The 13,483-nt window shown below is 39.1% G+C and overlaps 2 protein-coding genes across 9 annotated transcripts in view; one reads left to right on the top strand and one right to left on the bottom strand.

Annotated features, from left to right (window-relative positions):
* Positions 1-12,950, bottom strand: part of LOC121284945 (actin-related protein 3) — a 58,716-nt gene extending 45,766 nt beyond the window's left edge. Inside the window, exons 1-2 of one of the 2 annotated variants that reach the window (XM_041200909.1) lie at positions 12,716-12,950; positions 3,148-3,203 (exon numbers count right to left, since the gene is read on the bottom strand). In XM_041200909.1, coding sequence (XP_041056843.1) covers positions 3,148-3,203; positions 12,716-12,759 — 100 coding nt within the window. In that variant the 5' untranslated portion in view covers positions 12,760-12,950. Of the gene's footprint in view, positions 1-3,147; positions 3,204-12,389; positions 12,409-12,715 lie in introns of those variants that run through there. The other variant, XM_041200910.1, reaches the window with a different exon arrangement.
* A 353-nt stretch (positions 12,951-13,303) lies between these two features.
* The window catches only part of LOC121285020 (solute carrier family 35 member F5-like), a 147,510-nt gene continuing 147,330 nt past the window's right edge, over positions 13,304-13,483 (top strand). For 4 of the 7 annotated variants that reach the window (XM_041201105.1, XM_041201100.1, XM_041201103.1 and 1 more), the window contains exon 1: positions 13,304-13,429. The gene's annotated coding sequence lies outside the window, so the exon portion shown is untranslated. The remainder of the gene's footprint in view (positions 13,430-13,483) is intronic. The other 3 variants (XM_041201102.1, XM_041201099.1, XM_041201104.1) reach the window with 2 other exon arrangements.

The following is a 13,483-nucleotide window of genomic DNA, read 5'->3' as shown; positions in this document are numbered from 1 at the left end:
ATCCATTTCTCCGTTTATATCCCTCACTTTCATTTTCGTATACAACAGTCAGTTTGTTTTAAATATGGCAGGAATTAGAAATAAGATTATAACTTATCATGCCAGGTTGAATGCACACAAAACATTTCTAAGGAACATCCCATCTAATTCCCATAGACAGGTAAATCCACTTTGAAATGAAAGCACAATTGCATCAGTTGATGCCTATTATTTAATATGTTAAAAAAGAGTTGTGTGGTGGGAGCCAATGTGACTGAGCAGCATTTTAGATCTTTAGCAAAGCAAGTGGAATCCATCTTCAAATGGAGTCTAAAACTCTTTTTTGATAAAGGATACGTGTAAGCCTCACGAGTCAAACAACTGTGTTAGTGTTTCTTGTTATTTTCTTCCAAAAATCTGACATTTTATTAATAACCTGGCAGTTTTCAGAAATAGTCCCCAATTAAATGAAGCTTGCTTTATTATTAATGCCATAATCGAGATAGCTTATGACAGGACTAAATTATCTCAGCATTGGGAAATATATAAAGGCTAAAGTCAGAAGTGTGATGGAATATTATCCACTCACCTGCAAGTGTGCAGCTGCAACATTGTAGCTTAAAACTATCTTGGACAAAGCAGCCCACTTGATTGACACCCCATTCACCACCAGTGGACCAAGCTGCAGTGAGTACCACCTAATAATTCACTGCAGCAACTTGCTAAGGCTTCTTCAATAGCATCTCCAATATCCAGGATCTCTAATACCAAGGACAACAAAGCAGCAGGTGCATGGGAGCACCACCATCTCCGAATCACAGACCACTCTGACTTGGAAATATATCATCTTGACTGGGTCAAAAGACGAAAACTTCCTATCTAACAGCACTGTGGGACTATTTTCACCACATGGGCTGCAATGGATCAAGGTGGTGGCTCACCACCATATTTTTTGAGGGCAATTGCAAATGGACAATAAATTCTGGCCTCGACAACAACAGGCACGTTCCATTAATGGTAAGAAGAAAGAATGGAATGTCCACCATGCTCCACTCTCAAGTATCTTTTTACAATCGGTAAAGAAACTCGGAGGTAGAATGGCTTTCCATGGACCCCATATTAATCCTTTCTCACTGTTAAAGCAGCACACAGCAAGAAGCTGGGGATCACAAACCTTCACTTCTAAGACAGGCTCAATTTAATGTTCAAATTCTTCTCAATAATCAATGAAGAAATTAAATCTTGGAAATGGAAATGGTTAAGTGGGCAAGATCAGAACAATAATCTGCTGTGTGAAGGCCCATTTGCTTTTGGAAGCTGAAAATGAATATTTTTCAGTTCCTGCATTCAGGTTAATGCATAAAAAATTAACCCTGATGGGCCATAAATACTGAACTTCCCTAACTTGTGTAAATGGATTTATTTACATGAGTATTTCAGAGGATCTGCCCAACCACCTAACATTGATCAAATCATTTTAAAAATACAGGCAGCAACACAAGGGCTAGCTGCATTTCACTGAAAAAGTGGCTACAGCTTGATAATTTTATGCAATAACCATTCCTTTTTATAAAAGGAACTGTAAACTGAAGCCAATTTAAAAACTAAGTTATCAAGTCTCTTAGTGACCTCAGCAGGTAGTTGATATACTGTGTATACGTTCAAGTCTATAATATCTTAGATGTACAGGATATGCATGCTACAACCAAGACATTTAATATTTAACAGGTCTTCTATGGTATTGTTTGTGGTGACACGGCGGACATAATTTAAACAATGTACTCTTGTACAAAGGAACATACCATATAGTATAAGGGTCACTGATTTATTGATAACTGAAATTCCATCCTTTTTCCTTGACAAACTGTTACAGATGCTTTGAAGATTAAATTCTGCAATTCTAACCATTTTTCACAAAACTGTAAATGATTATATAGGTTACATATTTAAAATATGCTGCAGGCAACAAGCAGCCAGGAAGGTGGGTATGTAAAGGTTATTATTGGAGTATACTGTAAGATTTTGCAATTATGAGCAAGCGTCAGACTTTAATTAGGGAGTAATTCTGATGTTTGGAAATGCATGGAGAGCATTTATGATTTGTGGTGTGATTGGATGGAATGTCAAAATGATTTACTGGTTGATTCTTGGGGCCCCATGACAAAACACAGATGATGATATCTGTGGGGGCAGGAGATGGCAATAGAAAAAATACTTAGATGTGAAGCAGAGGGGAAGAGGGGAGATCTAGGGTCTTTAAGAAATGGAAATTTGGAACAGAGTCTCGTTATACTGCAGTGCTGTATTGGCAGTGGGGCGGGGGGGGGAGGGCTCTGAGATCTGGGACATGTTAAAAACTTAATTTTCAATATTAAAAATTTTAGTTACTGAGAAAAAATGGCAGGAGACTTATGTTTCAAAACCTATTTTGAGCAATTCAATTGTCTCCCCTTTCTTTTACTGGTAGGTTCCCCTGGTTGGCCATTCGAAATTGTCTTTTTTAATTGTTTCTTACTAGCATCTTTCTACCTCCTTCCAGGTTCCCTAAAAACAAACATGACAGCAAAAGTAGGAGAAACAATAAATGACAGTATAGCTAATATACCGAATATTTAATACATATCTAGCAACAGCAAATTTCCTGTAAAACATTATACATTTATATTAAACATTTTCACAAACCCTAATTGTTCCTCAGACAGCACTTTGATTACAAGCTTAACTAGCCAATTAGTACCATTCCACTTGAATTCAAAAGCCCAGATTAAAAGGATGGAATACCAAGATCAACCAAAAACCTTTAAAGCTATATTTCAACATTTTGCTCATTGCTTTACATGATTTGTTAAATGTTACTAGTTGAAGTATGAGATATAACTCCACTCCCTTTACAAAGTTGTGTCAAAGACAGTGTTACAGATATATTAAAAGTTTTGCTTTATACTTTTACTAAAAATATTCTGGTAAAACAATTTAAACTGCTCATGCAAGGGTAGTAAAGCACACATTTTTATACAAATTAGATACTTCAGTTTAATATTTGGTCGAGGGAATGGAAAAATCATACATTTGGCCATCTCTACTGATGCCTCTATCAGTAAGATTGTAGAAACTTTACTTTCGATCAAGATGTAACATTTTTTGTAAAGATTGATATACTGAACTCACATGATGGAATTATGAACTGTGGTTCTGTATTCCCAGCATACCCAAGCTTTGTATACCTGCAAGATGAGAAAAAGATATTTTGTTTCAGAAAATTATTCACAAATCCTTATTGCTAGAACTATGAAATTAAAACCTTACTTGACTTCTAATGCATATGTTTAAATAATTCTCAAAAATATTGCCTCAGCATCTTAAGGAACCCTAGTTGTGTCAGAAGTTTCCTCTCCCACTTTGTTTCTATTCAGTAGCTTGGCGTAGCCAAACAATCTTCTTTCATGCACAATGGTCTGAGGTGCATCTGTCATTCACAGGTTTCATAAGGACCAAAGCAAATCAATATTGCCAACATCTCACCCCCAAAGTACATGACAAAGTGGTAGGGACAAGCCCAAATTAATCCAGTTAACCAAAACGTCACTTGAGGATAGGATCGTAACTTGTACCTTCAGCAATGAAATCTAGCAGCTCAGGCAAATCTCACTTGAAATAAATACAGAAAACTCTGGAAACACTCTGGTCAGGTAGCTACACAAGAGTGGAATGCAGGGTTTGCAATTCAGGTTAATGACCTATTGCCTTTCCCTCACGTTGAAGAATTAGTCTTTAAACTCCACTCAATTGGTCCAGATGAAAAATGATTCTTTATGGGAATCTACACGGATCCTCATACTTTTAACGTCTTCCCCACCATTACCACATGGTCCAAAACTAACTCTTCCCTTCCTCTACTTCACTATTTTCATGACAAGGGATAGATTATCCACTAATATCTACTACAAACCCACTAATTCCTGTAGCTACTTTAATTTGTATCAGCACTTTCAATAGTTAGCCACTTACTACCTTTAGATTCCTGCCTTAAGAGCACTGAAGCCTAAATTTTCTGATTCTTATTAAATGGATAGAATCAATGGCATGGTTGTGAACTAACATGCATGAGGAGCATAGAAGCAGAAAATCAAAAACAGTCGCTTGATAATATAGAACTTGAGTTTTGCTGAAAAGATATGTTGTTGAAGCTTTTCATCTTGTACTTACTAGGACAGATGCAAGAATGCCAAATTTTAAAGGGAGCAACAATTTATATTGCACGAGAAAAGGGTGTTGACTGGTAGGAAAGTCAACTTTGCTTGGCCGAGGCATTGCCATGGAGAATGCACTCTGAAACTATTGTCCCCCATGCTTTTGCTTAATTCAAAAATTGCCTAGACATGGCAAGGAACCAGGCATTGTGCCTTTTTTGAATCCAAAATAGTTCCCTAGTGAAAAAGTGAAAGTCACCATAGTCCCAGAGGATTGTAGGATGCTCTCTTATTAGAGAAAGATGACTGGTGGTGAGTTTAACCCAAGGGTCACCACACCTCAGGTGAGGTTGAGAAGGCATGGAAGACCTCAGCCGGTACAGGAATTGAACCCACGCCGTTGGCGTCACTCTGCATCATAAACCAGCCGTTCAGCCAACCAAGCTAACTGACCCCCAGTTCCTTGATGCATTCTCCATGGCAATGCCTCGACCAGTCCACCAATGTACCAACCGTCTACCTACCTACCAACCAGCACCTTTTCCTCCCACAGTATAAATCGTTGCTCTTTGAAATTTGGCATTTTTGCATCTGCTCTGGTACGCGAGATGAAAAGCTTCGACAGGATGTCTCCTTTTTCAGCAATACTTAAAAGGCTAGTACACAGTTTGCTGATGTATACTGTCTCTAACAGAAGTGTTTAGAGAAATGAAACATCTGAGCATTTAAATATTTGTTACTTAGTCTCCAGGTTTTCAACTGGGGGGGAAAAAGGGCTTGAGAGTTTTAACTAATCTTTTCATAATTAAGCACTTTAAGAAAAATTAGTTCATCAAGAAAACTATGATCACAGATCCTGCTGTTCATAGATGGTACATGTCTGATATGTTTTATAAAAGACAGTATTTAACAACAATTTCCAGTACCTTTCTTCTTGAAAAAACAAAGAAACTCAAATTCTAACCGGAAAAGGAGGTACACCTATTAGTTGAAGTATATGCCTGAAAATTCAACTAGTTGCATGCATGCAAAATTCAGCTGAGGTTGCCAGGAGGTCAAAAATAAATTAAAGCCCAGACTTTTGAGAAAGTCCAACGCTTAAATAAAAATGTTAGCAAAGGTAATAAAAGGCACAAAGCTAACATTAGAAAAAAAATCATATTACTTGTGAATTATGCATTTTTAAATTTGTATTTGCTTAAAACCTTAAACATTAAATTTCAGTTAGTGTAACTCAACTGGCTCATTAACATTACAGTAACAGGTAAGTGTTTACATTGGGTATTCCCATGTGTTTACTTCAGCAATTTTAGTTAAATATTGATTTAACATCAAACAGAAACAGAGACAACAGGAAGCAAAGTTTATGGACAGTTGGTATGCCCACCTTTAATTAATGGGCATTCATATTTACTTTCAGCAGTCTCCTTTTCAGTAACTGAATGACAGGTGGATGAAACCATGTGACTATTGGCTGGAGGCCCTTCCACAACTTTCATCAGAGTTGCAGCATATGCTGTAGTCTCACTTTTACATTTAGACTGCACACAATGTCTAACAATTGCTTTAAGACAATTTTCTACTTGCTTTTCTTCATTCCAGCAGACTTTATCCTTTTTAGTGATCAGGGCTTCATTTCTTTCAACATTGTCAGTTTAATATGAATTTCAGCTATTACCAGTATTAATTTTCATTTCCCGTAGGACATACTATTTCATCCACAAAAAAACAAAATCACTGGTCCTCTGATATATTACCAAAACCAGCTCCCTTATTCCAACAACATAATTGTGAAATCCACATTTTCAACCAAGTCTATACATAAGAGGGAGATCACATCTGTCAGCTGTACTCAATGTAGAAGCAACTTAGAAGTTACAGAATCAATATCAAACAGCTGAAATGTCAGCAAAAATTGTAATGTCCTGTTAAAAACCGTGGAAGGAAGTACATACAAATGCCATCCTCTAGTGAATTTGTTATTTACATATCACTATCAACAGGATGGATTCTGATCTCTGCTCGAATGGATGGGGCAGCTAGCCATAGACAAAACTAGTAGAAGACCTAAAATAGCTGTTTTGCAAAATGCTGACTTATTACTACCACAGGTGGGAATTGGTCTCTTCAGTTCCTGTATGTTTTAAATACCTTCCATTTCCTATGGTGATGCTAGTTCTTAAAAGCATTTCATTGACGCGTGCATCAATTACTGTTCAGTTTTCAGCAAGTCAACAACAGCAATCACAGGACGCTTTGAAAATAGAGGTTTATATGGCAAATCAGCAGCACTTCAGATGGACTTTAGCAAACACTTCTGAAGAAGGCTCTTTGATGGTTTTAAGGGAAATGAAACACGAGGTGCGATATTGAGTCAAGATCAAGTAGTTAAGTCCCACACCCGATCTGCGAGAAGTCTCTCTACTACTGGTTTTCAAACAATCACTCTTGCTGGCTTACATGTGGTTCATAAGTGGGACTGAGTTAGAGCATGACTCATCTGTGAAGACTCCATTGTTGACTAGGCTAACGCCACTTATGGTCTGACTTTAGATATGATAACCAGCTATTTGGGCATATTACTGGAGAATTTAAGTTGGTCTTTAGGCCCTATGACAAAAAAGGGAAGAGAGTAATAAGAACATACAAGAAAGAAGTCAGAGCAGGATCAGGCCATTGGAGTCTGTTCATTCAGTATCATAGCTGATCCTCCACCAACTTCGACTTCTCACATTATTCCCATTTGCTTAGCATCCAAAAGCTATCCACCACAGTCTTGAATGTATAGCTAAATTTATACTACACTCCTTTTCTCCAGAGGATTGAAGTGCTTTTAATTCATTTATGGGGTGTGGGCATCACTGGAAAGTCCAGCATTTGTTGCCCAACCTTTTTGAACCCTTACGGGCTATGTGGTGTAGATGCTACCCGCACCCCCCCCCACCCCCACAGTGCTGCTCAGGAGGGATCCCGAGGATTTTGACCTAAGGACAGTGAAAGAACAGCAATATAGTTTCAAGTCAGGATGGTGTGTGGCTTGAAGAACATGCCAGTGGTAGTGTTCCCATGCATCTGCTGCCCTTGCCCTTCCAGGGTTTGGAAGGTATTTTCGAAGGAAATTTGATGAGTTGCTGCAGTGCATCTTGCAGATGGTACACACTGCTGTCATTGTGCACTGGTGATGGAAGGAAAAAATGTTTAAGGTGGTGGATAGGATGCCAATCAAGCACACTGTTTTCTCCTGGGTGGCATTGAACTTCTCGGTGCTGTTGGAGCTGCACTCATCCAGACAAGTGGAGAGCATTCCACTCCTGACTTGTGCCTTATAGCTGGTGGACAGGATTTGAAGAGACAGGAGTTGAGTTTCGCAGTGCAGAATTCCCAGCCTCTGACCTGCTCTTTTAGACATCATACTTAGCTGGTCCAGCTCAGTTTTGGTCAATGCTAACCTCCCAGGATATTGATGGCAGGGATTCAGCAATGTAAGTGTCATAAAATGCCAAGGAGACATGGTCAGATACTCTTATTGGAGATGGCTATTGCCTGGCACTTGTGGGGCAAGAATATTACTTTCCACTTATCAGCCCAAGCCTCAATGTTGTCCAGATCTTGCATATGGACACAGATCTGCTCAGTATCTGAAGAGTTACTACACTTCAATCATTTGCAAACATCTCCACTTCCGATCATGATGGGCAGGAGGTCACTGATGAAGCAGCTAAAGGTGGTTGGATTCAAGATACTATCCTGAAGAACTTCTGCAGTGATGTGCTGGTGCTGAGATGATTGGCATCCAGCAACCATAACCATCTTCCTTTGTTCACAACTGGAAAAAAGAAGAACTTCTAAATGTCCTTTCTTTAGGAACATCAGGCAAATTAGGTGCAAAGTTCCAGAGCTTAGGTATTGGTCATGTAAAAAAATCTACAAAAAGAGTTAATTGGTAAAGCAGTGAAGTCTTTTTTAAACTAAACACAAACATCAATAATGAATATATTTAATAAACTGGGAAATGAGAAGCAACTGTAAATTCCTCCATAAACAAAAAAACAGAACAAAACTTGCCTGGAAACCAAGCCAAAATACCAAACCTGTCACAGCAGGCTCTGGTTTAGCAGAAATGTGATTATCTTCATTTCCACTATTGTGGATAGACTATACTACATCTGAACGACTGTACTAAAATCAAATTTAATGGACAAACAGGATTCATATTTATTCAAAAATGGTGTAAACTCAAGACTAACCTCATATGCTCCATTCATTAGACTATTTCAGATCCTATGTCTTGAACTGGATTTTACTGTATGATTCATATACCTTTCTTCTCTATATTAGAAGTGTTGCGTATACTGTACTACTGACTTCCTGCAAATTTTACTTGCTTCCTGAAACATTTGCACCATTACGCTTGGATAATAACAGCATTCTTGCTGCAAAGTTACATATATCTGACCCATTTTAGGAATTACCATGGGAGCACTGTTGGTGGGCATTAAAGATTCCCTCCATCCAATTTATTTTGTAAGCTTGAGACCAGGTGTTAATGTTCAGATTTTTACAAGCATAGCTTTGTTATTAATGGCATCTATAAACTTGATGAATTTCTTAATAAACATAGTAGCAGCAATACAACTAAAATTGAACACAAACATTCAGTTATCTTGGATTAGGTATATTAATGCTTTCTACCGCACGCTAGGTTAGTTTAGAAAAGCTGACACAGGAAGTGCACTGGTTAAAGAATGTTGATAGATGCAAAAAAAATCATACTTCCACTAACAAAATTAGAAGTTAGCATCTGAAGCATGAAGCTATACTAGAAATATTTCCAACACTATGGCTTCAAAGCATACTGGAGAAATATGTACTATTACAAAAGTACAACACACAACAGCTCCCCCGCCAAGAAATTAAGTTTCATTTAAGCATGATATTCTTTTTCCTTTCAGCCCAGGAAAAAAAGTCCAACATCACAAAGAATCAAAATAATTTAAGGATGCTTGCCCCTGTCCTTACACACACGACTGCACTAAAGAATATACAAATTAACACTTTTTTCATCTTTTAAATGTTTATTATCTCCCTCACCTCAAGTTCTGATGTACAACCATAGGTATGTGTATTGAATATGTAGATTGTTAATCACTGCTCAACCACGTAAAGCTCTTGCAGCATTTTGTTTCTTAAATTCATCACAATCTTACATAAAATACATGAGTGTGCCTGCCTTGTACAATTACTTATCAAACTCATGAATATTTGTCAATGATTACAATTTAATAAAATTTACTAATATACTTTAACATAAACGGAGCATTTCTTTGAGTTGAAAGGTACAACTGAAATGTACTTCAATAAGTGTCCCCTTATCTGGATCCAGTCTTTTCCAATGAAAGAAATAGACTGATTTAATATTTTGTACTTGCTTATTTAACAGTTTATGAATGACTGCATATTGTTCAATTATTTACTGATGCCTACCATAGCCAATTTAGATTTGAAACTTAAATACATGAACTAAAGAGACTATGGAATTAGAATCACATAATTTCCAAACCATGTTTTTGTATTTCAAAGATGTCAAAAATAAGACAAGTCAATTGCATATGCATTTAAAATTGCCTACATTAAGCTTACTCTACTGACAAAATGTACAAGAAAATCTGATCACATGAGCAGTAAAATGTAGAGGAATTAGACTCATGAGTGACAAATTGGGTCAGTCCACTCATGGGGCACAGGTTTTCATTATGCAACATTCAGTGGCCTTATTTTCAACACAACAGTACTTGTTCTTATCAGCAGTAGATAGATGGAAATATTACCTTTCATTCTTACCAGTACAACTGTAAATGACATAGGTCATTGTTGTAAAACATCAAACTTAAAATACTTTTGATTATAAATAAGCAAATCTGTTATCTATTTTGAAAAGTAGACAATTCTCAACTCTTTCTCCTATTGAGCATTGTGCTCATTGAGATTGAAATGATGTATTCAAACACACCCAAGTTATGTATAGTAGGAATCAGATGCAGAAGAAAGTTTCTGCTCCATTCCACTAGTATGACTCAATTTCAGATGCAACCAGCATATATTTTTCCAACATCATTCACCAACCATTCTTATGGCCTCAAGCAACTTAGATTGACAATTTAAACAGTTTTATTCTGAGGTGATGCTCAGTAGGAACTTCAAAATCTGTCAAACTGATATAGAGTTCTCACAGTCACAGAAAGCTTTAGTCCAAATGGTGTTTTATTCAGGTAAGGATTTAGTGATGAAAACATATTAGAAATAAATGATTTATGGCACAAAAAGCAGCCAATTGACCAACTGTGTCCATGCTGGCTGGAAGAACAATCTAGTCTAATCCTACCTTCCAGCTCTTGGTTCACAGCCTTGTAGACTACAACACCTCAAGTGCATACCCAAGTGTTTTTTTCAAATGAAGGTTTCTGTCTCTACCATACTTTCAGAGAGAGCTTCAGACCCACACCCACCTCTGAGTGAAAAAATTACTGATCACCCTTCAAATCCTTCCAATTACTTTAAATCCATGCACCCCCTGCTAACGGAAATAGGTCCTTCTTATCCGCTCTACGTAGGCACTTCAATTTTATACACCTTAGTTAAATCTCCCCTGATCTTCCTCTGATCCAAAGAACGCAAATGCAGCATATTCACTATGAGGGCCATAGCTAAAATTCTTCATTCATAGCAACATCCTTGTAAACCCTTCTGTATCCTGTGACCACATCATTCCTGTAATGAAGTGATGAGAACTGTATGCAGTACTACAGCTATGGCCCAACATTCCAGCATAACCTCCCTACTCTTACATTCTATGGCCAAGCTAATAAAGGAAAGTATCCCAAGCCAATTTAACCATCTGTGCAGTTACCTTCAACGAGCCGTAGATATACACTCCAAGGTCCCTTTGTTCCTCTAAATTTATCAGGATCATTCCATTTATTGTGCTCCCTTTACCTTGTTTGTCCTCCCCAAATGCATGACATCACACTTCTCTGCATTAATTCCACCTGCTACTTTTTTGCTCACCTGTCCAGTCCATCATCTTCCTGCAGTCTACAGCTTTCTTCCTCACTATCAACTTAACTACTTTTTGTATCATGTACAAGCAACTTAATCATGCCCCCTACATTTAATTCTAAAACATTTCTACATACCACGAAAACAAAAGGCCCAGTACTGAAACCTACAGAATGCCAATAGAAAACAACCTTCCAGCCACAAAAAACTTCACCATAATTCTAGATTCCTGCCAAATCTATTGACCAAATTTACCAGCCTCGAGACCAGATTTTTTTAAAAAGCATCTCACCCCAACAAAATTTAACAATATAGTTTGCCACCGAAAAAAACTTCCGATGCATGTTGCTGATGCTCTCATGCACTTCATTCCAGGCAACCAGATCAGCAAGTAATACAAACTGAAACTAAAATATGTTACCGACCTAATGCGTTACAATGATGCATATTACATGGCGAAGGTCGGATTATGCAAACAAATCACTCTTGTCGGGCGTGCCACAAGTCAGTGAGGCATTTGATACGCTCCATTAGGATGCTCACAGTCAAGTCATCCGCAAAAATACATAAAAATGCCTAACCATTAAAGAGACACTAATCATCCATTATACTTGTCTACACAGCAAAATTCAACAGTGCATACTATCCAACAGTACACTGCATATACTAGGATTTATTTTCCTGAAGGCGGTATAATTTCCCCGTCGTGACACCAATGGCCAAATTCAACACTTTCATTCAAACATTTCTCACAAACGTCAGAACGTTTTGAAAAGCGGAAGTGCAATGTGAAAAATCTCAACTGATCTTAAAAAAAATACCCTGCTTATGATCTGTAAAAAGCAAAATTACAAATGCAACACGCATTGAACCTATAGTCGGTGCCAGAATTTTTTTAAAAAATAAAAACACAATAAAAGAAAAGCTTTGTCGGGCAGAATCACTTCACTAATCGCTTTACACCTCCAAAAAAACTCCCTTATAAGGAAATTACAGATGAAAGCAGGAAGCGGCTTTGACAACTTGGGAAGTTGCTTGGCGCTTGTTCACTGGCGGCCTTTTCCATCACGGTTATTTTGCAAATCTTTATTTGGAGCTTGAAGGGAACAACACCGCGCCTCACACGGGTCTTTTAACGGTGGGAGAGGAGAGAGAGATTCTGACCATGCATGGAGAGCAAGGCCGTTCACCTGGGCCTTGAAGGTGCAAACGGAAGGGCGGGGACCAGCTCTGTTGCAGCAGCTTCAGCTTGGCAGCCGCACACTGACTATTGTCAAAGCCGCCCAGGGCTATGCTTTTTAATGCCAACCCGCTCCGCCCCGGCCCACACCCCCACACTGTCTGACTGAAATGATACGGAGGCCCCTGCCGGCCCACACCCAGGAATCACATCCTGGCACTCGGAGCGTCCGCTCCCCCGGGGAGGGGGTAGAGAGCCGAGTGTCAGATTGCTGTCCAAAACCCCCGCCCTCCCCTTCATCCCCGCTTACCCTGTGCCACAGTCCACGACACAAGCCGGTAGTCTGCCTGCCATTTTCAGGTGCTCTTTCGTGGCGTAACGGCCAACAAAAACAAAAAAAAAGGAGCCGATGTACTGGGAGCTACCTGACCATGAAAAGGCGGAACCTTCAACCGCTCCGAGTCCGAGACACAACTACAACTTCCGCACTAGCCCCAAAATGGCGGGGACCTCCGGCAGTTCATTTACCCATCATCCCCACCCACTCAGCTTGACCGAACCCGAATGGTCCACAGGGCCATCCACCAGCAGCCACTTCCTGCTGGCCGCCCATTGGTCAGTTTCCAAAAGTACTCCAGGCTGACTGGACAACGCTCCTGTCAATCACCACTTACGTCATGGAACATTAGCTGCGCCTGTGAGCGTATCGTCCGCTCGTGCGGGACGAAGGTCACGTGCCTCGCCTGCCTCCCTCCCTCCCTCCCTCCATCCACCCCTCTTATCCCCAGTTGCATTGCATCATGAGACTTGTAGTTTATACGCAGCGGAAGTTACAGTCGATTCCTCTCCTGGTGTTTTGAGCGATCGAACTACAATTCCCAGTACACCGTGCGCGCACCGGACTGGCATTGGCGATGATTTAGGGTCATCTGACCAGGAACTGTGAAGTGGGGGGGGTTTGTTTACAACATTTCGCCTCCTAGTTGTCATCTTTGATATGTGATATTCTCGATTACTTCTCTGCGTAAGTTTCAGCATCTTCCTGTCCTTTTTTTCGTGTGTATCATGGCGTTATTGA

Source organism: Carcharodon carcharias, chromosome 12 (genome assembly GCF_017639515.1).
Source record: "Carcharodon carcharias isolate sCarCar2 chromosome 12, sCarCar2.pri, whole genome shotgun sequence".
In the NCBI taxonomy this organism is placed as follows: Eukaryota; Metazoa; Chordata; class Chondrichthyes; order Lamniformes; family Lamnidae; genus Carcharodon; species Carcharodon carcharias.
The sequence above is the reverse complement of the archived record's forward strand: the minus strand, read 5'-3'. Positions and strand labels throughout refer to the sequence as shown.